We start from the raw sequence: 24,410 nt of genomic DNA, 5'->3' as shown, positions 1-24,410 counted from the left end.
GGCGCCCTCTGCTGACATGTTAAACACAGGCAGGGGACCTATTGGCTAATTATTACACAGCTCAAGTGCAGCACATTGAGTTGCACAACAAATGAAATGATCTCAGCCCTTTCTAAGTTTTAAGTTTAAGTTTTAAATATGCTGTGTGTCTGTGCAGTGACAGGTGCAGACTGTCACATTGGCCTATAGATCACAGGCTGACGTCTCCCACCCATAAATCCCGAAGCTGTCTGTGTGATCACACTCTTTGTGATGTTATGGGCGGATCTTTTCACGGCTCCAGGGTCACACCTTCTCCTCCAGCTGCGCCTCCTCTCGCTGTGACTGAGGGATGACCATTACAACAACAGCCGTAATTGGAGAAGTTGCCAGATGCAGCCTCCTCCACTGGGCATGCTCACCGTGATGTGATGAGACTGAGAGAGAAGGAGATGGTGTGAATAACGGGCAGTTTTTGGCGTTTTTTTTAGGAGGATCTCATCTTTGATTGTGTTCGTTTGGATCAGAGAGAGCAACATTTTCCTCCTGCAAGAGGAGGTGGAGGTTTTTCTGCACGGTGCGTGACAGGGAGTGGGCAGGGGAGCAGCCTGCAGACAAAGACCTGCTGTGAGGTGGTGGTGGCGGGTGTCGGTGAGCTTGAGCGTCGGTGTGAAAGGAGGTGAGTCTGTGGGCAGCAGCAGCGGAGGAGGAGGAGGAGAAGGAGGAGGAGAGTCTCCATCGCAGCGCCCAGTCTCCAGCAGGAGCAGCCGGACAGGCGCTGTCCGCTCAGCACCACCACCGCAGTCACCTTGAAAGTCACAAAGCTGCTGTGTGACCGATCCGATCCATCACTGCAACCCAAAGAGCCGGATCTACTCTGCTAACAGGCGGAGACATCACCAGCGTCTGTGCTGCTATCACGACATCTTGGAATACTGACGATGTGACGTCCCTTCTTAATGTGATGCCATTGGCTGCCATCGTTTTTTGGGATCTTGATTCTGCCCCCTCCAGTGAGCCCGAGCCCCTCTGAGTCCCCAGCTGCCTGGCAGGTGTGAGGAGCATGAAGCCTGGTCCAGCATCAGCCCTGATTCCTGTCTCATAGCTGGTGAGAAACGACCGGTTGCTCTGCGCGCTGCCTCCCTCCTGTCAACACTTTCAGTTTGATCCCCGGTGTGCACGGTGGCACGGTGCGCGTGCACCTCTGCGATGAAGGGAACTTATTGGAGAAATGCCTAAGGGACGCAATGGGCCTGAGCGACGACAAGGATCGCATTGTGATAAACGTGGGAGGGATCAGACATCAGACATACCGCAGCACTCTGCGCACCCTGCCCGGAACCCGCTTGTCCTGGCTGGCCGAGCCTGATGCGGCCAACCACTTTGACTATGATGCCAAGATCGAGGAGTTTTTCTTCGACCGCCACCCTGGCGTGTTTGCGCACATCCTCAACTACTACAGGACAGGTAAGCTGCACTGCCCCGCTGATGTCTGCGGGCCCCTCTACGAGGAGGAGCTGGCCTTCTGGGGCATCGACGAGACGGACGTGGAGCCATGCTGCTGGATGACATATCGCCAGCACCGGGAGGCAGAGGAGGCCCTTGATAGTTTCGGCGGGGGTGGGCTGTTGGACCTGGGGAGCGAAGATCCTGAGCCGGAGCAGGAGCACGCTGAGGATGATGTGGATGAGATGACAAGGAGGCTGGCGCAGGGGGACACTCATCACACCAGGAGTGGGAGCCTATGGAGCCGGTGGCAGAAACACGTCTGGGCCCTGTTTGAGGACCCTTACTCCTCTAAATATGCAAGGGTGAGTATCCCATTCAGATGTTTGCCTGTGCCGAGCCATCGCTGTGTTCTTACTATTCCCATAATGAGTTATTATGAACTCAAATGTGGGTAATTTGTTTGAAACTGTCAGAGCTGCATGAGGAGGGCTGAATAGGGAATTTGTCAATGTGCCTTGATGGAGAGTCAATGACTGATGGAGCTGACAGGCTTTAGAGAGGCTTTTGATGACCTTGAAATTACTCTCTCAGGGATTTCCACAGGATGTGATTGTTCAGAGGAAGGAGGAGGGACACAAATCAACCAAAGACCCCATCCATCAAAATCCTTTACATGCAAATCATTTCTCCCTACCTCCCCTGTCTCTGAGAGGAAGATAAAGAAAGTCATTTGGACTCACACAGGTCTTTGGGTTGATATTTCCATGACACGAGGATCCCTGGGCAGGCCGCGGCTGGCTCTGTGGTTAAATAGGTCAGCGGCACATTAGGAAACCAGATCTTTGGCACCACCAGAAATGCCGCGGCACACCTCCACATGAACCAAAAGGGTTTTTGTGAGAGGTGACACTTTTGGTTTTGGTCATGGGCACTTCTCCATCTGGGCACCATGCCTCTCAATGGTGAGATGATCATTCTTTCTCTTGGGTTTTTTGACCTGTCTGCAACAAAGACCGCTGCACTGCACGCTGCTTTAACAGCCTCTGCAGCCTGATTGGTATAATTAGTTGCCATGCCACATCCAGCAAGTGTAAACTGTATTGACATGTCCTCATTCTTAACACCTAGCATCGGTGAAAGTGGTTTAACCTATAATATGCAGACACTTCTCTCAGATTCCCCCTTTTGCATGCAGGAAGTTTCCCAAAGCATAAAACTCCTTATACGTGTCCGACAGTTACACAACGAGTGAGACGAAAAGCCGAGCGAGGACCGACAGAGCTCCACCAAGAGGCTGCCGAGAAGATTAATTAGAAGTGAGCCTCAGAGTTAATAACAGACTCTATTCACAGTGGATACATCAGTGGAAAACCCACCGCATATCACTGCAGGCCCTGTGGTTTGCCGGCAACAGTGAGAATTAGGCAATAAGGAGCAAACAATGGTCACCCTCCCCTCCAGGCCACACTGTTCCTATCGGACACAAACACACACAATTTAGGAGGCAGGGTGATGAGAGGCAGCGTTTGTTTAACTGTGTGGAGGCTTGGATGCTCCGAGGGCCGAGCGATCGAGATGTCAGGAGGCACTAGCGCTGGACATGAATGTAGCTTATAACAATGAGGGGTTTGTGAGTTTGGAGGATGCTGGCAGTGCTGGTGATGTTGGTTTTTCATCTCTCTGGCTAAAATGATGCACAAGAGCAGAAAAAGAAATAACAAGAGAATCTGCCACTTAGAGCTGCAACTATAAGCTAATTCTTTTGGCATCCAGTGGTAATTATTTTGATTAATAGAATAATAATTTTGGCCATAAAAATGTGTCATATTCGAAGAGTTTTTTTTTCTCCACCCGAGGGTCCAGAGAGATAAATCATGTGGAAGAATAATCAAACTGGCAATAATTTTCAGTTTAGAAAAAAGAGAAACAGCATTTTTTTCTGCTTCAAACACCTCAGTCCCTTTATGAAACCACATTTAGATTTACTAGATCTGGATTTTTATTTGGATTTGCACCAAATTGCACCCACTCCTAAACATGCCAGATTTCTTTCATCAAGATCCATGAATTATTCTCTGAGAAATGTTGAAAGACTCTTAAATGCCAAAAATGTAACTGGTTCTTCAATGAACCGTAACACATCCTTCCAACAAGTCTCCTTCTAATCCGTCCAGTCGTTTTTGTGTAATCCTGCCAGCTAACAGACGGACAAACAAAGAGCTGAGACGAAAACATATCCCCCTTGAAGAAGATAATAACACCAGGATCTGTTAGAGCTGCAACTCAGGATCTTTTTTCTTGCCTCATGTGGTTATTTTTGGGACTGACTGAATAATAATGGGGCCCAATTATGGCCACCACCATTTCCTAAAGTCGTGGTTGCCATAGAGCCTTGATGTCCAACCAGGAGTTCAAAAGTGGAGAATAAGAAAAGCAGCAATAATGATCATTTTCATAAAATGTTTTGCTATTTTCTGTTGACCAACTTGTTGATGTAGTTTAGAACCTTGGCTATAAACATGTCAGTTTACACTGCATCTGTGATGTGTAGACAGTGACAGATACAGTCACCAGGGTTCCCCGGGCAAACATAAACCTTTTTCTGTGACAATTTAGTTCAATCTGAACACATAATGAATCAAAATTGTCCGTAGGTGTGAATGTGAGCATGAATGGTTGTTTGTCTCTGTCTGTTGCCCTGGTGATGGCCTGGCAACCTGTCCAGCCTGTGCCCCACCTTTTCCCCAATGGCAGCTGGGATTGGCTTCAGCTCCCCTGCCACCCTTATAGCATACGTGAATGGATAATGGATAGATGGAGGAACTTATAAATCAAAGCATTGTGTAAATTTAGACACAGGTAGACCGGAGATTCTCATCTGCATTTATAACCCAATCAAACCCACTGATAATGAATCTATACCTTTTTTTTTGTCCCTGAAAGTCTGGGACCCCCAGTTTGGGGGTAATCCAGTTTGTGCTGTTGATTCCATCCAGTGTTATTTATGTAGGTCACGGTTTGTAGTGCAGATTTATTGGTCTGTATTAAAGCGTAGGGCGTACTTGTTATTTTGCACCTAACATACTGTGGAGGGGGTGGACAAAACAACATTATGCAATGGGATAAAACACCACCACATACTACTGACTGAAGAACTGGATCAGCGCACACTGAACAAGCTGCATTTTTAATGTCCGTTTCTATTTGGTTGTATTAAAATGTCAAGTTTCCTCTTGTCTAGACTCTTTTGTAGTCTATTGAAAACCCCCCAAAACCTTGACAAGTTATATTAGTGTGTAAATTGTAGTAACAATTGAGCTCTCATATTCATCTCTGTGAATGTAGAGCGGAGGACGTCAATGTGCTGGAGAGTCACTACTGAGACAGTTTCCCTCTGTGCCATCATACGAACATTGGAAGCGAAGCAGCAGCACAGTGCAATGAATTGCGAGTGATGAGATGTTACGATGGAGGAGCCTGTTTTCCATCTCATGCAGGGCGCTCGCCTCCCTGACACACTGTGAAGGGAAGTGACCGGCTGAGTTTCCTTTGCTCAGTGGAATATATGTGGCTTCCTCGTGCCCAGACATGTCCCACTCTAACTTACCGTCTCCCTCATGTCATGTCTACTGTCATGTCCCAGCTACTTAACAATACTATGCATTAATGCATTAGCATCTATTGCACTTCTGTCCATCCTGGGAGAAGGATCCCTCACATGTGGCTCTCTGAGGTTTCTACGTTTTATTCCCCCTGTTAAAAGGGTTTTTGATAGTTTTCCCTGACTCTTGTTGAGGGTTAAAGACAGAGGATGTCGCACCTTGTTAAGCCCTATGAGACAAATTGTGATTATGAGCTGTACAAATATAATTTGATTTGATTGACTGATTAGTCGTGAGAAGTGTTACAGAGCCCAGATCACTATCATAAAGCAGTGGCGGGTCGAGGATATTTCTAAATCGGGCGCCATAAAGGGGCCACAATTTACACAGAGGGGCCGATTATACGTCCAACATCCATGCACACATTCATAATTCCTGATTCAGTAAGGTCAAACATTTAGGTCATTCCTGGTTCACTGTTAGCTCTATAGCTTTGATATTATATATAATATATATTTTTGTCAAGACTACTGACAGGACAGGGGTACTTCAGGAGCCCATCAGATTTCAGCTGGGCCCAGTGCCCCGCCCCTTGATCCGCCCATGTCATAAAGACATCTTCATGCATGAACAGATTTCTATTGATCTAATTTTTCCAAGTCATGGGATGATTGAGTAGATATCCGCTTTCATTGAAGATACAGCTGTTTTTTATATATTCAAACTACAGTAAGTCACACGAGGGGTAACACATGCTGTAAATCAGTGATCGGAGGATAACAGGAGCACAGCACTGCAATCAATACCCGGGAGAGGAAACTGGATCTGTTACACCCATGTAGTATGAACCAGAAATATCAGGACCTAAATGTGATGAAATGTGATCATCTGATCGATCCATGATGAAGGCCAAGGTATTCTTTTCTCATACAACTCTGTGAGCAGCTCGGCTCCGAACGATTCCCAGGAGCTGATCATCTGGAGAGTCTGACCTTGTGTTGGGAAAATCTACTGTACCAGTGCAGCTGAAGGGAAGAGCCCAAGTTAATTTTAGTCATGGGGGTTGATTCCAACGTTCCCTCTGCTGTCTCTTTGTAATTCAGCATGTAGCTTACCCTTGAGAAATCCCATGACCTTGAGATACAGCAGAGGGAAGGGAAGGAAGAGCGGCATTGATTGTCCCTTTTTACAATGAATCAGGATGCACAGGGAGCCAGGGAGCAGGGTGGGGGTGTGGGGAGCGGTAGGAGCGAGTGTCTCAATGCCACTGTCACTGTCAGAGCAGTTGCCTTTGTCTGAGATTGAACTGTTGTGCTAAGAATGGCTGCTGAGCTGTCAAGCTTTATTATATTGCCTGTGTTACTGTGCTCATTATCCTCTCTGTCCTTCTTCCTTCCAATTCTTCTCCTTCACCCTGCACACGTTTCCTGCCCAGTGGGTAGCTCTGGCCTCGCTGTTCTTTATCCTGGTGTCCATCACCACCTTCTGTCTGGAGACCCACGAGGCCTTCAACCCCATTATCAACCGCACTGAGCTGGAGCTGGTGAACAACATCACCGTGGTGCACACCTACCAGGAGACGGAGACTGCCGCCTACCTCACCTACATAGAGGGTGTTTGTGTGGTGTGGTTCACTTTCGAGTTTCTAATGCGAATAACTTTCTGTCCAAATAAGTTTGATTTCATTCGGAACGCCCTGAACATCATCGACTTTGTGGCCATCCTGCCCTTCTACCTGGAGGTGGGCCTCAGCGGGCTCTCCTCCAAGGCAGCTAAGGACGTGTTGGGTTTCCTGAGAGTAGTCCGCTTCGTGCGGATCCTGCGTATCTTCAAGCTGACACGTCACTTTGTGGGGCTGAGGGTGCTGGGCCACACACTGAGAGCCAGCACCAACGAGTTCCTGCTCCTCATCATCTTCCTCGCCCTTGGTGTTCTCATCTTTGCGACCATGATCTACTACGCTGAACGGATAGGAGCCAACCCCAACGACCCTCGAGCCAGTGACCACACACACTTCAAGAACATCCCAATTGGATTCTGGTGGGCTGTGGTGACCATGACGACCCTCGGCTACGGAGACATGTTCCCTCAGACGACCTCCGGTATGCTGGTGGGAGCCCTGTGTGCCCTGGCGGGCGTGCTGACCATCGCCATGCCCGTCCCTGTGATTGTCAACAACTTTGGAATGTATTACTCGCTGGCCATGGCAAAACAGAAACTACCAAAGAAAAAAAATAGGCATATCCCACGAGCTCCCCAACCAGGTTCTCCTAACTTCTGTAAGTCAAGCATCAGCTCCCAGCCCCAGAGCCCCATCGCCCATGACGACGATTTCAAGTTTCAAGGTAAGAAACAAAGACGATACATATTCTCCTCACTTCTCTGTGCTCAAGACCCAGACACACCACTGTTCAGCTGCTTCACTCTTTGTCTGTTTTCACACTTCAATCAGCCGATGAGTTCCCACAGAAAGTAATCAATAAAATATGTAATGAAAGGCACATTTGACTCTTGATAGAAGAAAATAGAGGCTGAGGCAGACCGTGAGCAATCTTGCTATTGATTTAGCAGTTAATAATGCAGTAATTCAGACTTCCTCTGTGTATTTGTAATATTAAGAACATATAAATACAGGCTTTAGTCAGTTGATCCCTCTGGTTGCCGACGTGTTGACCTTTGATCAAGTTTGTGCTCAAAAACATGGGAGGAACAAGGGACGGTCCAAGGCAAATATTGACAGCAGCTATACATACAGTGGTTATAAAAGAGAATCCCAATGTGCTTTCAGCATATAGAGCGTGGAAATAGCAGATAAATGAAAAGGCATTGTACCGTGCTGGTGTATGAAACCAGATTTGTTTTGTTTGTGTGTGTTTTGCTTTCCTTTTCTTTATTGTTTTCTTATTAGACTCCAAGCTGAACGGTGAGGCGGCTAACGCAGCGCTGGCCAACGAAGACTGCCCCCACATTGACCAGGCGATATCTCCGGAGGAAATCTTCAGCCCCAGCGAGCGAGAGCGGCCCTGCTTCCTGGTCACGACTGCTGAACGCCCCAACCACACAGGGGGCAGAGTGAGGAGGGGTACGTACAGTAACAGCCAATCACAGGCCCCCGTAAGACACTGACACACCGTAGACCCTAGACAGGACACGCTCCTTTATCCCTCTCTGCTGAGTGTATTAAACACACACGTCAACACACACACACACACACAACAACAAACCTCTTATTGCAACCTCCACACACTTTCACAGTAGCTGCTTCGTCCCGATGGGAATTGTACATATTCATATATATGTATATAGAGTCACAATAGCATTTGTTAAGGCCAAGCACAAGCACCGAAAATGTCAATAATACATGTCCGCATCTACATAATATATTTTTTGATACCATTCATAATGTAATACCCCTATTTATTTAGAAGAAGAAAGCTATTTTCGAGATTTATATGATCTAGAATGTGTTGTCTTACAAAGAAAGTATTATGTGCTATGCGTGTACCATGTATGTATATGTGCTTTAATGGTAAATACCACCCGGGTTCCTGACTTTTCTAGTCCATTGACCATAACGGTGCATGAAGTGTCTTGCCGATGGGTGCTATCAGTATGGTGAAGGAGCACAACACAAATGGAGGAAGGCTAATGTCAATTATTGTTATTATAAGAGCCAAATTCAACCGTAGTAATTTTTACACTTTAATACCAGGGTTAAGCCCTTTTAATTTATTTCAATTAAATCTAATAATAATGTGCGAAACATTCCTGAGAAGATCAAGTTAGACTTCAGCTGTGTGTGCAGCCAGCACATCCACAGGAAAAATGGCGAACAGCATGAAATTCTACCTGTAGCTGAGAGAAACATTCCCTGCCTGAGGTGCCTGCCTTTTTCTTTTCCGAGTCTCGTACAGTGTTATACTCCGAAACCATTCCAGTACCACCCGGTGCATGCTGTTGTACTCCTGATGCACTCAATGCATGGAGAAGAAAAAATCTGTCTCAAGTCTGTGTTGACCTGTTTCTTGGGAGACAAAAACAAGAAAGCAACAGGTGTAGTATTTACCAGTTGAGGAACGGCAAAAAAAAAACAAAACCCAACAACGTTTTGTCGTGGATTCAGTGCTGCAGTGTACTCAGAACGTTCTCTGTTTTTCAACTGAAGGTTATGAAAAGCCTTGGAGCCTTAACAGCATGTCTGGCATGAGCGGGGATGCCTCTGGAGTGTCCTCAGTGTCTGCCCTGCCCTGCAGCCCACCCTGTCTAATGCAGCACTCACATTCTCCCATCCCATCCATTATGTAGCATGGTTGAGTAGCAGACACAATGCCATTGGAAGGCCAGTCCACACTCCTCCTTCTTATCCTTCCTGTTTTTGGTTTTGTTTTTACACTTGGCTTTGCGCCTGCTTTCTTTCATTTATTTTATAATTTCTTTTATTTTCCTGGAAAACTGTATCTTACCTGTGCTAGTACTCAAGCTTCCCAAGTGTTCTCCTTGGGTGTGTCATCATATCCTAGACTAGACAACATTGGCACATGCCACTCTGCATGGGTCACCTCAGTTGCAGACAAAGCACTGTTCTACTTCTACCACAGGCTAACCCCACTCTCTCCCTGTGTGTACATCATTGCCTGTTGCTCTGTTGCTTTTGATCTCGCATACTCTCCTGCCAGCAACTTTTCTTATCTCATCTGCTTTTACAATTTTGTGAAAGAAATTTTCATAAGATGTAACCCCTGCTAACGGCCCAATATGCTGGATATTGACAACATATGGCTTTGAAACATATCCAAATGGTACCATTGCCAGCTGTTAAGGGAACTCCTCTAAAGTGCTTTGTGACGTTGCAAAGTAGAGACGTTACCTTTCTGAAAGTACAATCCAGGCGAGGCTTTATGTTATCTGAGTGGCCATTAGAAAAAATATTATTATAAGATGATGTTCATGATGTCCAATGCAACATGGAGATGGTGACAATTCACATACGAGTGATGATTACATCCAATGTCAAAAGAACTAAAACTGTTTGTTCATTTGCATGAACTGCATGAGAAATTATGTTCAACGAGAAGCTAACTGTATCGTAGTACCTGTAAGAAAAAAAACTAACTTTTTTCTTTCAAAAGCTTCTAAAGCTTTGTCATGTTTTTATGCATTTTGAGACAGCTTTACAAGAGACTCAGTCATAGCAGAGGTTTTATGTAGCTGCCATTCTTTGCCTTTCCCCAAATTCATACATTCATTTGATTTATTCGACAGGGGCCTCCAGCTAAAATAGTGTGATTTGACTTGAACAATCTGCCATAAAGCCAACTAATGCTGTTATGAGCATAGCCAGTTTTTATACTAATAGTTACGTAGTTACGAGTTTTTAAAGTGCCGTTAGTCTGCAGCAATTTCAGTGACTGCTGTGATGCCTAAAATTAATGCGAGACTCATGAATTATTAAACAACGGTGCCTTCGTACCTGGTGAGGCAAAAGCTGTGTCTCAATTCAGGGTCTGCATCCCTCGGAGGATGCTTTTAAAGGCCACTTTAAACTGGCTTGACTAGGCTGTCACGTTTCAAAGGCTCATTCAAAAGCTGACGCCAATGCACTCTGCCATCCCCGAGAAACGTTGGCTCCAACCAATAGATCCTTCTCGTCCCAACCTATCCCAGGATTCATTGCGCTTTGGTGACGAATGGTCTTTCAAAGAGGTGATAATGCCAGCAAGCAACGAGACATTCAGCGCTTCAACTCAACCGAACAGCTAACTATGCACACGTTAAAAAAAAAACTAAGGGGGATTAAAAATGTCTCGGCGAGCCCAACCTCAGCTCCGGTGACACTCGTGACACCGAATCACGGAAAACCTCTGTAGACCAGACCGTCTAATTTCATTTCGGCCCTCGCGGTCTACGCAGCCCACGAAGGAGGCGCTCTCCGTGGATGGGGTAGATAGTGTCAGTGACAGTGATGCAGCCCCTGAATTAAGAGACAGGTAAAGCAAAAGAGAGAATAAATTGAAATGATATTACATAAGTGCTCCCGGTGTAGCATTGACTCACTTTATATACCATGCTCATAACAGTGTGACGAAAAGCTTTATATTACATGGTGCACCTTGTACTTTTTGCACCTCCCTACGTATCCTTCACCATAGTAATAGAACGTGTATTGTTACACCACACAATCCACAGTAGAACTTAACCTCTAGTGAGACACATAACTCCAGCAAAAAACACCAGAAAATACTTTCTTAATAGTCCCTAACTCAAGAAAGATTTTTGTATTGTAAAGCACAAAATGTTATTAAAGGGGACCAGGTAGGTTATGATGACTCCTGCAGTATATACGTCTATTGATTTAAAAGCATCAATACTGATACTGGTACATGTATTGATACTGGCCCAATACTTATGCACAATTCTTTCAGGGCACTTTAACAAATTTTATGTTGATCAATCGATAAAAAGAAAAAAGAAGATACCTTTTTAGAAGAAGATATTAAGTACAGCATCTCATCTAAGTTTTGTTCTTATTCTGAATGAGCAGAGTTTTACTTTTCCAGTCTTGTCTCTTGTGGTAATTAATGGGCGTTATATTTATTTCAAAAGAGAAAAAAAAAACTTGTGAAGATTTGATGTGAAGAGATGCAGGTGAATTATATGCTCATGCAATTCAAGTGAAAAGAAAAAAAAGAACACAACACGTTATGTGGGTCTATACTTGGGGAAAGGTAAATGCATGTATTTTACATTTATGCAACAGAAAAGTATTCAAATAAAAGATGTAAATACGAGTCCTTGCATGAAATAAATTTTATACACAACGAGCGTTTAGACTCCGTTTTTATTCAGCAGCACACGCATACATACAACCTTGTTTGACCGCTAGCATACGGCTAGTGGTACCTACTGCTGTTTGACCCTCGGCCCACCTGTGTTCGGGTCAAAGAGAGGACTTTAAAAAAAGGAAAAACGAGGTGACTGAGAGAGCATGATGAGAAGTATACAAACGCATGACAGTGACTGATCTACTGTTCATAAACCCGTAAGGCGCCGCATGATCGGGCATGTTTATTAACCGACTCAGCGTCCAACCTCTGCACACAGACACGACACCGTTGTCTGATGCCTTGGCTACGCATGGGAAACACATGGTAAACCTGTCGTTTACCATGAAAAAACTAACGGAGCACATTTTCTTTACTCTCCAAGCTAGTGTCATTTCTTCACCTCTGTCGCCCGCACCTCAGACCTCTCCATCACCGCCATCATTTCCACCATTATACATAATTTGTGTAATAATTTATTTTTGTTATTGTTGTTTTTTTTTATATGTTTATAGAGACCCAGCGACAGCACCGGAGCAGACAACCAACAGAGTCAGTTTGTGTTATGAACCATGGTGTACCAACCACTATGTGTATGACCCATAACGGCCCATCACCCACCTGATAGTGCTGTAGCTATGTTGTGTGTATTACTTAGTATTTTTAAATGGGTGTGACAGTGACAACCTGTACATCACAAACTCAGCATAGATGTAGCACTGAGGAAAGTTTTGTTGTCAAGCCTTATATAGCTCAGTATCTGGTTACTGTGTTGTAATTTTGTGTGCCTAATTTGTTTGTGCCAGTGCTGTAAATACGCTTTTTTTGTGTGCTGAAGCTGTGTGTACCAATGTTTTTGAGTGATCATCCGATATCTGTGTGCTTCTTCTTCTGTTGAAAGAAAAAAAAATGTTGCTCCGATTCAAACCCCACCCTCTCCCTCACCACACAAACACAAACACAAACACCAACACACACACACACACACACACACGCACACTGTCCCAAACAACCTGTCACTTGTCACGTCAGCCAGACTAAACTGCTGAGAAAATATTAACTTTGCACTGTCATGGTCATGATCTTTGTAGACTTTTTTGACTGTTTTGCACCAGTGACCTTTTCTTAACAGTCCTTTTCTAAGTTTTCAGGCATCAGAGAGATAACTTCCACAAAACAAATGTAAAGAATAACATCATATTTTCAACAACAACAAAAATCCCCTCTCTTACATTGTATTAATGAGGCGTTTATACGACGGAGTGCCGTTAAGAATTGGTTAAGACTTTTGTTGGCTAAGCAAATGACCAATACATATTCAGCTTTCATTGCATGTTGAAGAATGTCCGTTTATTGCTGTACTACAATTAACAAAGCCATTTCACAGCTCACAATTATTCTGCAGTACGTTTTAATTGACAATCATGCAGAATTGGACTTTTATTCTTTTTCTGCACACATGCAAATTGGTGTATTAGTGTGTAACTAATGCCAACACCTCATACGCCTCTCACCCTGGACAAGTGCCTCTGTTATGCAAATGTTTCTCACCATTCAGGAGTTACTCCACCAACATGATGAACCTAAATGTGCGTTTTATTTCAAACTAACCATACTGTCACCAGCCATTCAAACCAGTTCAGTACTCAAAAAGTACACGGGATATAATGGGAGTCCCCGTGTGGATCAGTTTCTAAAGGCAAAGCAGTGAGCATACCCAAATAAAAGAATCGGGTACAGATTCATTGTCTGTGTGGAAAAGTTGAGAGTGATGAGGGACCAACTTTTTACCAAACCACTGCGGAAACACTGCCAACTATTTGCTGAGACCTGCGTGCAGTCAGGTTACAGCAGATCTGGAGCTGAACACAAATGGGAGGGGGGGGGGGGCAGTGTGCTGATTATTGTCCAACAGAATAAAAAAAAGAAAGAAAAGAAAACAGCAGCTGTTGTCATTAATGGAATTAATCACTCAACTAAGAGGCAACTAATGAGTGCCGTTTAGTGAGACTTCAGAGTGTGTGTTTTGAACACCATGCATTTTGTGGTTGGTTATTTCGAGAAGGTGTTCATTGATCGTTTGGATTGGTTTGCTGTTGACGGATTTTTTTTTTTGTGTGTGTGTTTTTTTTTTTAAACAGTTCAGGCTTGTACAATAAATAGTGATAAATAAAAAAAACACAGAATGATATTTTTCAGCGAGTGTTGATTATTTTTTTCTAACCAACTCAGCTAAATTTAATTTTCATTGATGCATGAGGTCAGTGACAGCGATGGTTTCCACATTTAATTTCCATAAACGCTCATTCTAAAGTGGAACCGTTAAAATTCAATAGTAAATACATGTAAGCATGTCATCCCTGAGCCACGCGGAGTGCTGCTGCCCTTGAAGGAGGCACCGGCTTAAGACCAGCAGCTGATCCACAGGTGCTGCATTGCGGTCGCCCACAGCTTATAAATATGTAGGTTGGGTTAAATGTTTCTCCCACGAGAGATGACTGAAGGATACAAGTGGTGCAAATTAGACAATCATAACTGACAAAGATAATAAATGAATGATGCACAGTTGGAAAAGGAAAAAAAAGCCTACGTATGAGCAGTAAATCATGTGATATTCACTATGAACTGCCGAGATTGACGACCTCCTGACAATCAAGATGACTGCAATAAACCCACTGACATGGGAAGATGGAGGTATAGCAGCAGTGTAGCCCATTCCTCACACGATCCGTAACGGCAGGAGGACCAGGAGCCACAGACACGCCCATGTCCTGCAGAGCCGTCCCGGTCATGTCAATCAAAGTGACAGGTTGGCCTCTGTCCACATAAAACATACCTCAGCCCACCTACGTCCACATGAAGGTGTTAATGACGACATTCTAAAGTATGACCTGCTCAGGTAGCTTTTGAAAGGTGGAGGTTAATTAACCTTTGAGGGCTCTGCAAAGCACCAATGCATCACTAAATCAGTCAGAAATGAGTTAATTCACAAAGTCCCTCTGTTTTTCTCATCTGTGATTGTCACATGCTGAATGAATGAATGTCCCTGATGGAGTCGGTGCAGAGTTTTATCTCGAGCCAGTCGTCGTGGCGCACACAGCCATTGAGTGTCCAGCTCCGCAGCCGATGAGAAGAGGTCGGAGACCAGATATGAGCTGAGGCTCAGAGACGTCCGTCTGTGAGCCGTCGCCGCACATTCCGTGTTCGTTCCAGCCCCAGGAAAGGAGACATCCCCCTGGAAGGGAGAGGGGGTCATGGGTCAGTGGAGCTGACAGGGGAGAGACAGGGATGTAGCACAGTAGCATGTAGGATAAAATTAGCAGCCTGGTGTGCAAAAAACTAAAAAGAGTGAACGTGATCTTTCACTTACACACACTGAACGTGACTTCAGAGGACATTGCATTGATTTCCTTTAACTACCTGGAAACCCTGGAGACCCTCCCCCCTAACCTTCACCCTGACCTTAACCTACCACTAACCTTAAAACATGTCTTCCCCTTACAATCTAAGGATTTACATTACGAGGACTTGCTTCTTGTCCACATAAGGAAGGCAAGTCTCCATAATGTGACTGTGTAAACACATCAAGGTCCCCACAACATGAGCAATAACTAGACCACGCGCGCGGTCTCGGTTCCCAGCGCTGACACTCGGACAGTAATGAAGCCTCCCTGCTCTTCACAGCTGGTGAGCTTGTTGGTGGGTGTGGTCAGGTCTGTATCACAGAGGAGACACGTGCCATGGCAACATAGTTACCTAATAGGCTCCATTGCCATGGCAACAGAAGCGAGCTTGCTTTCTCAAGGGTAACACATCGTCAAGCTTTCCCCGTCCTGCAGTTGTGTGTCTCTCATGCCATTTACTTCATCAAGAGTCTTTGTCTTTCTGCATTTTTATCTCCCTCTGAAAATTAGGAGCGTCGAAGATTTGGATTTCTCAACAGACATCTATGTTTTTGCCAGTTTTCGGAGCACAATCTCATGCCAGCAGCTTATGTCAGTGTGGCAGTCTGCCAGGCATGGCTCATGCATTACAAAGGTGCATGTAGCCACGTCTTTGAGACACGTTTATAACTGCACTGCATCGTGGTTGTCATCTATCAGTGAAGTTAATGTGTCGAAACGTTTTGTTCTTTGGAGGAAATAAAAAGCGATATTTTGGCGCTGCGCTTAATTCATGAACTCACTGACGGGAATACAGCACATCAGTGTTTCCATGGCAACAAAGTGCCTGCACAATATCCTGCACAACAAAAGGATAAAAATCAAGAAACTCGAACCAAAAAGCCATTTCCTTGTACGCAAGTCCACGCCTTCAGTTTTATATTCAACAGTTTAAATTAACACCACTGACACAATCTGCTGGCGGTGCATTCTTTTTTATGGCTCGATACTTCAGATACACACGTGGAAGCAGATGTTTGCCCTTCCTCATTCATGCGAAGTTCAACATGTTTAACAAAGATCTTTCCTCAGATTGGATGAGCCTGACCCACAGTGACTTCAGCCCGTCTCCCTCCTCTGAACACCGCTGATGAGTTTCATACATGACGAGCACTTCCTCAGGTGCAAACGGGCGAGGGCTGAGCAGGCAACAGATATCATGAGCAGCATGCAGTGCTCTCCGTTCCTTTCTGCCTGACCTACTTCAGCACCAGAAATAGCAGCACTCAGGTCTCTGCTTCCAATCCTGTTTTTTGCTATTTCATGGCTCCTGCCACCGCGCTGGACACAGGAGGAGAAAAAGAAAGACAAGGGGAGAGCGCGGCAGAGGAGCGAAGTGCAGGAGGTTCACATGAGCTCACCCTGCACCTCTTCTGCTTTCTCATCACATAACTGACCTTCTGAGAGCGGTGCTCTATGAGAACTGTCATTATGACTAACAGTCTACATTAAAACTCTCCTAATTCTAATGGCACATCCAGTTAACAGGTTGAATTGGTCTGAACATTAATAGCGGAAGGCTATTTGCTATTTAGCATTTCCTCTCTAATGGAAGGCTCGGCTTGTGTTTCAGTGTTCTTCTGCAGTATTTATATTCATGCTGATATAAAAAAAAAAAAATGGGTCAGTGTTCAAATTTTAATGTACAAGATTTTACTTCCAAAATGTTTTATAGTGCACGGTGGTGAATACAGGAAAGCCGGCATGGAATTAATAAAGTACAGTGCATTTTGTAAGACAAGTACTGTATGTTTACTGTGTGTGATTGCAGTGTCTGTATTCTCTTCTTATGCAGATAAAGGGAGATTGCTCTCCAAACGCTCGACTGGAAAAACATACCTGTAAATGTGCGTGTGTGGTTAATTCAGCTCCTTTACAGGCCTGTTGGGGTAATTGCTCCTGTCAGTGATGCCCATGTATCCATGCTGTAATTACTTCCTGATGTAAAAGTCACAGAGCAACGAGCCGACCTCAGAAATCCTCTGCAGCATTACCGGAAGGATAATTATAATGTTTCATACTGATGTTCCAATTGTAACATATTAGACAGTTCTCTTACTAATGCTTTGGTCCAGAGAAGAGGATTATCTGAAATAGTTCCTCCTCACCTGTGTGTGTATTCTGTGTTCTTTTATGTGGTAGGAGCATGAGTAGGAGTAGGAGTCGTGTCAGGTCAGGAATTACGTCTCTTGTTTCAGCTTCTTGCACTTACTGAACAAAAATCCGGTTTCTGCTCAAGTTCTCAGACACCTGTCTTCTTGCATGTACATTTCTAGTGCAGTTGTGTAAGGCTGTCGGATGTTTATGCCCTTCCGTTTTTCTGCAATATATTATACTGGCAGAAGTGGAAGTTTAAGACAACTATATGGTAAAAAGAAAATCGGTAGAGCGTGTGAGGACTAAATTCACTCACCGACAATGGCGAGGTTATGTTCAGATCCACACGCAATCTGTAGAGAGAAAGACAAAAAGAGGTGAAAGGGTTTTTCTGCTTACAATGCATATTTGCATGTTGAAAGCAGACAAGACAGTTTTAGGACTGTTATATCAGAGAATTGTTATGCCAACATGGACATAAAGATTACAGCCGGACCGATATTCATTTTTGGGGGGCCCGAGGCCGATATTAAGGAGTGAAGAAATGGGGGGTGATTTAATTTCAGTATAAAATCACCAAGTAAACAATGTATCATCAGAAAGCAGAGTAGACAAATGCAATAGAAATGGCAGCTCATTCATAAAAGCTAAAGCCCAGAGGAGTTAATGCCACAGTTTCAGGATGGCTTCCTCTGCAGATTTTTTAATTTTATTAAGTCAATCTGTATTTCCACTTCACAACTACAGGAATTGAGAAGACCGAGTGAAATGCTGATCATATCATCGGGAACACATACTACAGTTCAACTGCTTTGATGAAGTCATGTTTTTGATGAAGCATACAGCCTGTGTCACATCTTAAATAGAAGCTCCCACAATGATTCCTGAAGCATTGACAGATTGTAATTTGTTACTGCAGTAGCGTTCATAGGCCTCATAAAGATATGACAGTTTACTAAATATTGACTGAGTGGGTGTACAGTTATAGCCGGACTAACGTGGTCGGGTAGGCTGAGAGATTCATAGTCCACTCAGCAAATTCATCTCACTTTTAGCTTTACACACATGAGGTGACTACACTTTGACATACGCCAGTGCGGCCGCAATGATCTACGCGTGGAGAGGGAGCGATCCGGAGCTTGGCCTTGTCGGTCCGTGACATCCACTTAACTGGCAACACTCTCCTAACATATAGCTGCCATTCAGAGGGCAGGTTAACTGCTGCAATCCCATGATCCTCACACATAACTGGCCTTATGGGAGAAGGGACCTCTGCCTTGGCTAAATGTGAAAGGTTGGCTCCCATGTGGAAGATAATGGATGTGAGTGAGTGGGAGTGAGTAAGTGTGTGTGTGTGTGTGTGTGTGTGTGTGTGTGTGTGTGTGTGTGTGTGTGTGTGTGTGTGTGTGTGTGTGTGGTCTTTACTGGATAAATATTATGAAGCCAATCATTAAGAGGTTTCTCTCTCTGGACCTGCCTCTCATGCAGTAGCACTGGCTTCCACCAAACAGTAAATCATCTTCAGATGCCTGTATTGTTAGTTGGGGTCTGCTGCCCCCTTCTGGATTGACACAGACATTTTTAGAAAACATGAGGTCGACAACCACTATAGTTTAGTTTTTAAATGGGCCTGTGTTTTAATCATGGGGTTGTTGTAGTTTGGATGATATGCATCATGCACATTAATTATCTATATTGCAACTATACAAGATAGTAGAAACTTGGCCTATACAGCTAACTCTGGCTCAAGACACATCAATGAGAACTGTCCCTATTAAATAAATAAATAAAATAAAATAATGAGTCAATTTAATATATCATCAATAATTACTATTTATCTAAAGCCTTGTTCTCAAGACCATTCAGTCAGCAGAAGTGCCCAACACCGACATGTTTACCCAATTTTTTTAAAACTTGGGTAAACGCGGTTAAAAAAGGCAATAGACTCCTTTACCGTTGCCAGTAGAGGAGTTTGCCTTTCTGTTTTTTTTTCCCCCGAGCCACTCTTTCAACTCGTCTTGCCAAATTACCATATTTACCCAGTTGTCTCATTTCTATTGCTGCCGATCAGAGCAAGAGCGAATAAAAATCTGTGTCTACGAATGATAATGGGTGTTAGTGAGTTTTTGACAGATGGATGCCTCACCTGTGTTGCTCCCCTGAGGTCTTTAACCTCTGTAGGGAGGCAAACCTCCTGGTTTTCACTTCCTGTTGAAGGACCAGCTGACTGCTGCTCTGCGTTCTGAGTGGTTGATGCTTGTCGGCCCAGCTGTCCATAATCTCCTCTGCCCCACGTGAACACTCTTCCACTCTCTGAAATGAAGTAAGGCCTGATTCAGATATGGCAAATGTCTGTAAAATCCTGTTAAAACTGTTGAGTACCATAGATGCAATATGCTGTATAAGTGACTTTGTTTCACCTGTTTGAGCAACAATGTGAGTCCAGCCGCTCCACACATTGATTACTTTCTCTCCACCCAGCAGCGAGCGCTTCAGAGGAGTTGGAGAGGACAGGAAGGGCTCAGAGGTGGTCAGCTGACCGTGCTTGTTGCTTCCCCACAGGAACAAATCACCGTCTCCTGCACACGAGACAGAAGCAACATCACTCGTCATCCAGAAGAGGCAGCAGCACACAGGCAGAGCAGTGATTACGTGGAACTGGTCAACAAATTACAAGACAGCAGGGAGCCCTGTCATAATGATGTATGGACATTTAGTGGAAGACAACCCAAGGGTCCAACCTGGATGCATAAATGCTCCCTGAGGAGGACCAGCATGAAAGTCAAGACATATCTGCTTTTAAATGATGTCTTATGTTTGTATTCTGCTCCTTACTTTGTGAAATCAGGTGACTTTACACATTTCTAAGGATTCAATGAAAATGTCTATTTTTACAAAGCAAGAACCTTTACAACATTTCCTGTTTCTGCAAATAACTTGCTTGAATGCTTACATCTGAACATACGTCTACCAAGACTCAACAATCCTGTATGTTTAGTTCTTATAGCAGAAATATAAAAGAAAAAGAAGTGGTCTGATATCCTGAAAGATTTATTTGTCATAGAAAAAACACCATCCTGGATTCGCCCCTTAATCTTCATCTACACCAAAATTGTATGGGTTCTCCCAGACCCTATTGCTCCACCAGGTTTTGGTAGTTTTTGTTTATTCCTGCTAACTAATAAACAACAAACCAACTTGAGGGGTGCTCAGAGAGCTCATACTTCAGCCAAGCTAATGCCCAATCACGCTTTGTTAAACAAAAGTGGAAAAGAAATCCTGGATCCACCGTCCAGATCTACTAAAACATTTAATGGGTTTTTCCTTGGTTCATGCCCCACCCCCGCCCACAAAAATGTAAGCAGTTTTTGCTTAATACTGCAAACTAACTAAAAAACAGACAAATAAATGGTGATGAAAACCTAATCTCGATGGTGGAGATATAAAGCATAAGGAATTTGGAATTTATAAACTGAACCTTCCAAATCTAACACAGTGACTGGTATTTAAAACTTGAAGGGCAATCGCAGAGCACATGCCCACTTTATGAACATTTTACATGGACATGTATTGGGACCAGATACATATAACATGCACACACATTTTATATGCAAACTGTTTACATTAAACATCTGATATGGCTGCCAGGATATCCATGCAGTAGTTTGTATGCAATGCTGCTAACTATCAGACAAACAACTGCAGATGAAAACATAACCATATTGGGGGAGGGGATAAACAAACCAAACACAGGGTAACAGCTGATATTTATGCTGTTGTCATACCTGTGAGGCACACAGAGTGCGCTGAGCCCGCAGCTACCAGGTGTGATATTTTCTGATCCAGACCTGCAACATGAATATCTGGTGACATTTATCAACCATCAGTGAATCGGTAAATGTTTTCTGTGTTTGTGCTCAGTGCATGTACCTGGTACCAGACAGGGCAGCTGAGAGCAGAGGTGTGGTGGGACAGGGTGCGGATTGAGTGCTCTCTTGGCGTGACTGAAAAGGCCAGTTCCCCATTGATACACAGCACCCGAGCCTGACGGCCAAACACAATATTAGGATCTGTTGATTGACTTCTCAGGGAAAACATACTGAGGACTGTTTACAATTCTTACCAGTAACAGCGAGGGAGTGTCTCAGTCCTGCTGCTACACTCACTACTGGATCCTTCAGACACTGAGAACAAACAGCACAGTCACATGTGTCAATGAAACTGATCAAACCAACCATGACATGACGTTGGTTTGGAGCAGAAAATGATATATATATATATATATATATATATTACACAAAAGGTATGACAAGCATTACAGAGGCTTCCAAAGTTGTGGCTATGTTGTATTATTACAGTCAGTAAAACACACACGTGTTGTGCTCACCTTAACAAACAGTAAATCTGCAGAGTGTGTGACTTTCGGTCCAACACCCAGCTGTCCAAATGCATTGGAGCCACAGGCCATTACCTGACCACAATCTGTAGGTACAATATGAAAGAAAGATCTCACACTGAAATATTCAACTTCTGTAAAGGTGGGAGGTGGTTCAGGGACTTTTCTGTGATTTCCTTTATTCCTTTAGGTTTATTTTATAAATTGTATTGGTTTTATGCATCTTATTATCCTAGTGTTATTTTATTCAATCATACTTAATTTCTAACTTTTTTATTTGTGTGTTTACCTCTGTGTTTAATGTTTATCTTTCCACTTTCCACAGTTAAGTGTTCACAACTTTCACCGTATCTCATACTTTGTGCAGCCCATACTGCATCCACCTAGAAATGTTCTAGATATATAAAGGTTTGCTTGCTTGTTTGCTTGTTATGAATTTTGGGTAATTCCATCAGAGCAGAGTCTGTTTGCAGCCTCACAGGAAGTTGGAAAAGATTCTCACATGCAAGGGTTTGTGTCATTAGACTTTCTCACACAGGATTTTTCAGAAACTTCTGTATCATCAGAAATTTAGTTTACAGATGTATGTACGAAGTGGACATTGACACAAATACAATTTACAAGTCAGATCTGGTTATTACAGTAACCTACATATGACATGAATGTGGCATCTGTCTGTGAGGACTGCTCTTGTTGTTACTTCCTGTTATCTTATATGATGTGGTTGCAGCTAACCCTACCTTTCTTTTACTAACTTCTTACTAACTTAAAACTGTGTAGGCTGCATTTTCTTTTCTTCTATATTTCCATTCACGTTCTGTCTAATTTTAGGCTGCTGTGACATCCAAATTATTCCCTAATAACTAAATAAAAATAAATATTATTCTCCCTTTTCGATCATTCCTGCCAAGAACTACTTGAGATAAATGCTTATTCTAATCTCGTGAAAATGTCAGATCAAGTGTAAGTAAAAAAACAGTAGTGCTCACCGGTGAGAAGAAGAGTAAAATCCCAGCCACAAGCAACATTCTTGACAGTTTGTTTGAGGCTGGGACAGAGCTGAGGAGTTGGGATGTTCGCATGTTGCCCGAGTCCCAGCTGACCTCTGTGATTCTGTCCACACACAAACACTTCTCCATTCTCTGTCGGAGACAAAATACTAAATAAACACATGGAAACCAAGCAAGAGGTTACTGAGTTTAAAAACATAAGCGCACTAACTATATAAATTGAATTGCTGTTGATGTCCAGTAGTCTCACATACACATTACATAAGCATAACATTGCACATTGACTTGAAGAAAAAATCTTATTTGTCAGAATAAAAAATACTACAGATTATTTGGATTGTTATTTTGAATTTAGATATATTATGTATATTTTTATAATCTCACGGGAAACTGGCTACACCCCGGGTGGAGGTGGGAGGGGAGTGGGATCTAACGGGGTTTGGGGACAGAAGGAGAGGGAATGAATTACTTGTTTTAAAAGCCACAGGGCTGACAGGTGGAATTTGAGGATAGTTGTTAAGTGACACGATGTTACACACTCTTTGTGCAGAAAGTGGTTTGCACCCGAAGTTGTTTGCCAGTAAACCGAGAGAAGGAGAAGAAGGAACAGGGCGGGACGTACCGGTGACGAACACGGAGTGACCGCCGCCTCCACACACACACCGGAGCGCCTGGTCCTGGAGAGCCGCGGTGTCAGAGAGCCGGGGCTCGGACTGGTCCTCCGCATGTCCCTGTCCCAGCTGTCCGTGACTGTTGGCCCCCTGAGCCCAAACACATCCGTCCCTTACTGTGGTGTTCAGGACTGACACTTTTTTACAGCCGCTGGTTTTAGCTGCACTTGTAGTTTCATGGCTCCAATGCTAACGTTAGCCAAAGGTGCTACATTGAGGCTGCCGAGACAAGTGTGTCTCTGCCGGTGGTGAGTGTTTAAATCTGATAAACTCCATGACCACACACACACACACACAAGTTTAACACAAGCGTGAAACAGTGAAGACAACAAACTTACCCAAGACCGTAAACAAAACTCCAGCCGCGAGCTCGTTTCCATGGAGCACTCCAGCTGCCAGCGAGCGAGTCCAGATGGATTTGCGACACTGTCGTAAAGCCAACTATTATTCTGTTTGGCTGTCTCAAAGACTTTATATACACAATAAATATACTGTAGATATACAATGTCGTACTATGTTTTAAGTACTTATTATGTTCTCTGATTATATGTTTACACAGGGATCAGAGCGAAACAGCATTTCAATCCTGTCTACGTCCTGTACATATGGCAGAATAGACAATAAAGTTGACTTTGATTTATAAATGAGATTCTACTTGAAATAGAGTCAACTTTAAACAGAGCAAAATCCCAAATCACTTGGGTTTTACCATCTGCACAACATGCGCCACACTCTGTTTTAAGAACTTGTAATGAATACATTTATCAACCTTCTAATATTCACTTCAATCATTTACTAATGCTTAATACATAAATGACAATCCATTAAAACAGCTTTTGGGTTGCCAGGTTTTGGGGAATCCTCTATAAAAATGAGTTGCCAGTTTAGCACACTCACCTAACTTGCTAGAACAAAGTCTTCTCTGATAGACATGAATCAGAG

General features: G+C 43.7%; 2 protein-coding genes across 6 annotated transcripts; one reads left to right on the top strand and one right to left on the bottom strand.

The window, feature by feature from the left end:
- Positions 1-292: 292 nt before the first annotated feature.
- On the top strand, positions 293-23,445 carry kcnc1b (potassium voltage-gated channel, Shaw-related subfamily, member 1b). 4 transcript variants are annotated; one of them, XM_034587028.1, is made up of 4 exons: positions 293-1,790; positions 6,466-7,375; positions 7,939-8,112; positions 23,348-23,445. In XM_034587028.1, the coding sequence occupies exons 1-4, from the start codon at positions 1,227-1,229 to the stop codon at positions 23,437-23,439; spliced, it is 1,740 nt and encodes a 579-aa protein (XP_034442919.1). In that variant the 5' UTR covers positions 293-1,226; the 3' UTR covers positions 23,440-23,445. The 4 variants fall into 4 exon arrangements, with proteins under 4 accessions (XP_034442919.1, XP_034442920.1, XP_034442918.1 ...); XM_034587029.1 differs by lacking the exon at positions 23,348-23,445 and adding an exon at positions 16,327-17,075; XM_034587027.1 differs by lacking the exon at positions 23,348-23,445 and adding an exon at positions 12,367-13,784.
- On the bottom strand, positions 14,080-23,882 carry sergef (secretion regulating guanine nucleotide exchange factor). Of its 2 annotated transcripts, none has more exons than XM_034587041.1 (11): positions 23,807-23,882; positions 23,420-23,558; positions 22,777-22,929; positions 21,779-21,873; positions 21,515-21,575; positions 21,322-21,435; positions 21,177-21,239; positions 19,812-19,970; positions 19,538-19,704; positions 17,708-17,744; positions 14,080-15,086 (listed from the first exon to the last, which is right to left on the bottom strand). In XM_034587041.1, the coding sequence occupies exons 1-11, from the start codon at positions 23,846-23,848 to the stop codon at positions 14,920-14,922; spliced, it is 1,197 nt and encodes a 398-aa protein (XP_034442932.1). In that variant the 5' UTR covers positions 23,849-23,882; the 3' UTR covers positions 14,080-14,919. The 2 variants fall into 2 exon arrangements, with proteins under 2 accessions (XP_034442932.1, XP_034442931.1); XM_034587040.1 differs by having other exon boundaries at positions 14,093-15,119; positions 23,807-23,875.
- Positions 23,883-24,410: the final 528 nt, after the last annotated feature.

The sequence above is a fragment of the Hippoglossus hippoglossus genome, chromosome 6 (assembly GCF_009819705.1).
Source record: "Hippoglossus hippoglossus isolate fHipHip1 chromosome 6, fHipHip1.pri, whole genome shotgun sequence".
Classification (NCBI taxonomy): domain Eukaryota; kingdom Metazoa; phylum Chordata; class Actinopteri; order Pleuronectiformes; family Pleuronectidae; genus Hippoglossus; species Hippoglossus hippoglossus.
Note: the sequence above shows the minus strand (reverse complement) of the source record. Positions and strands in the feature narration are given on the sequence as shown.

What these genes read in the sequence shown, in the direction of transcription:
- kcnc1b (XM_034587026.1), top strand. Translation starts at nt 1,227, where the DNA reads ATGGGCCTGAGCGACGACAAGGATCGCATTGTGATAAACGTGGGAGGG. An exon ending in ACTCCTCTAAATATGCAAGG is followed by an intron (nt 1,791 to 6,465) that starts GTGAGTATCCCA and finishes TTTCCTGCCCAG; the next exon opens with TGGGTAGCTCTGGCCTCGCT. An exon ending in AGGGGGCAGAGTGAGGAGGG is followed by an intron (nt 8,113 to 9,195) that starts GTACGTACAGTA and finishes TTTCAACTGAAG; the next exon opens with GTTATGAAAAGCCTTGGAGC.
- sergef (XM_034587040.1), bottom strand. Translation starts at nt 23,848, where the DNA reads ATGGAAACGAGCTCGCGGCTGGAGTTTTGTTTACGGTCTTGG. An exon ending in ACCTCAGGGGAGCAACACAG is followed by an intron (nt 17,745 to 19,537) that starts GTGAGGCATCCA and finishes TTCTCTCTACAG; the next exon opens with ATTGCGTGTGGATCTGAACA. An exon ending in ACATAACCTCGCCATTGTCG is followed by an intron (nt 15,120 to 17,707) that starts GTGAGTGAATTT and finishes CTCCCCTGTCAG; the next exon opens with CTCCACTGACCCATGACCCC.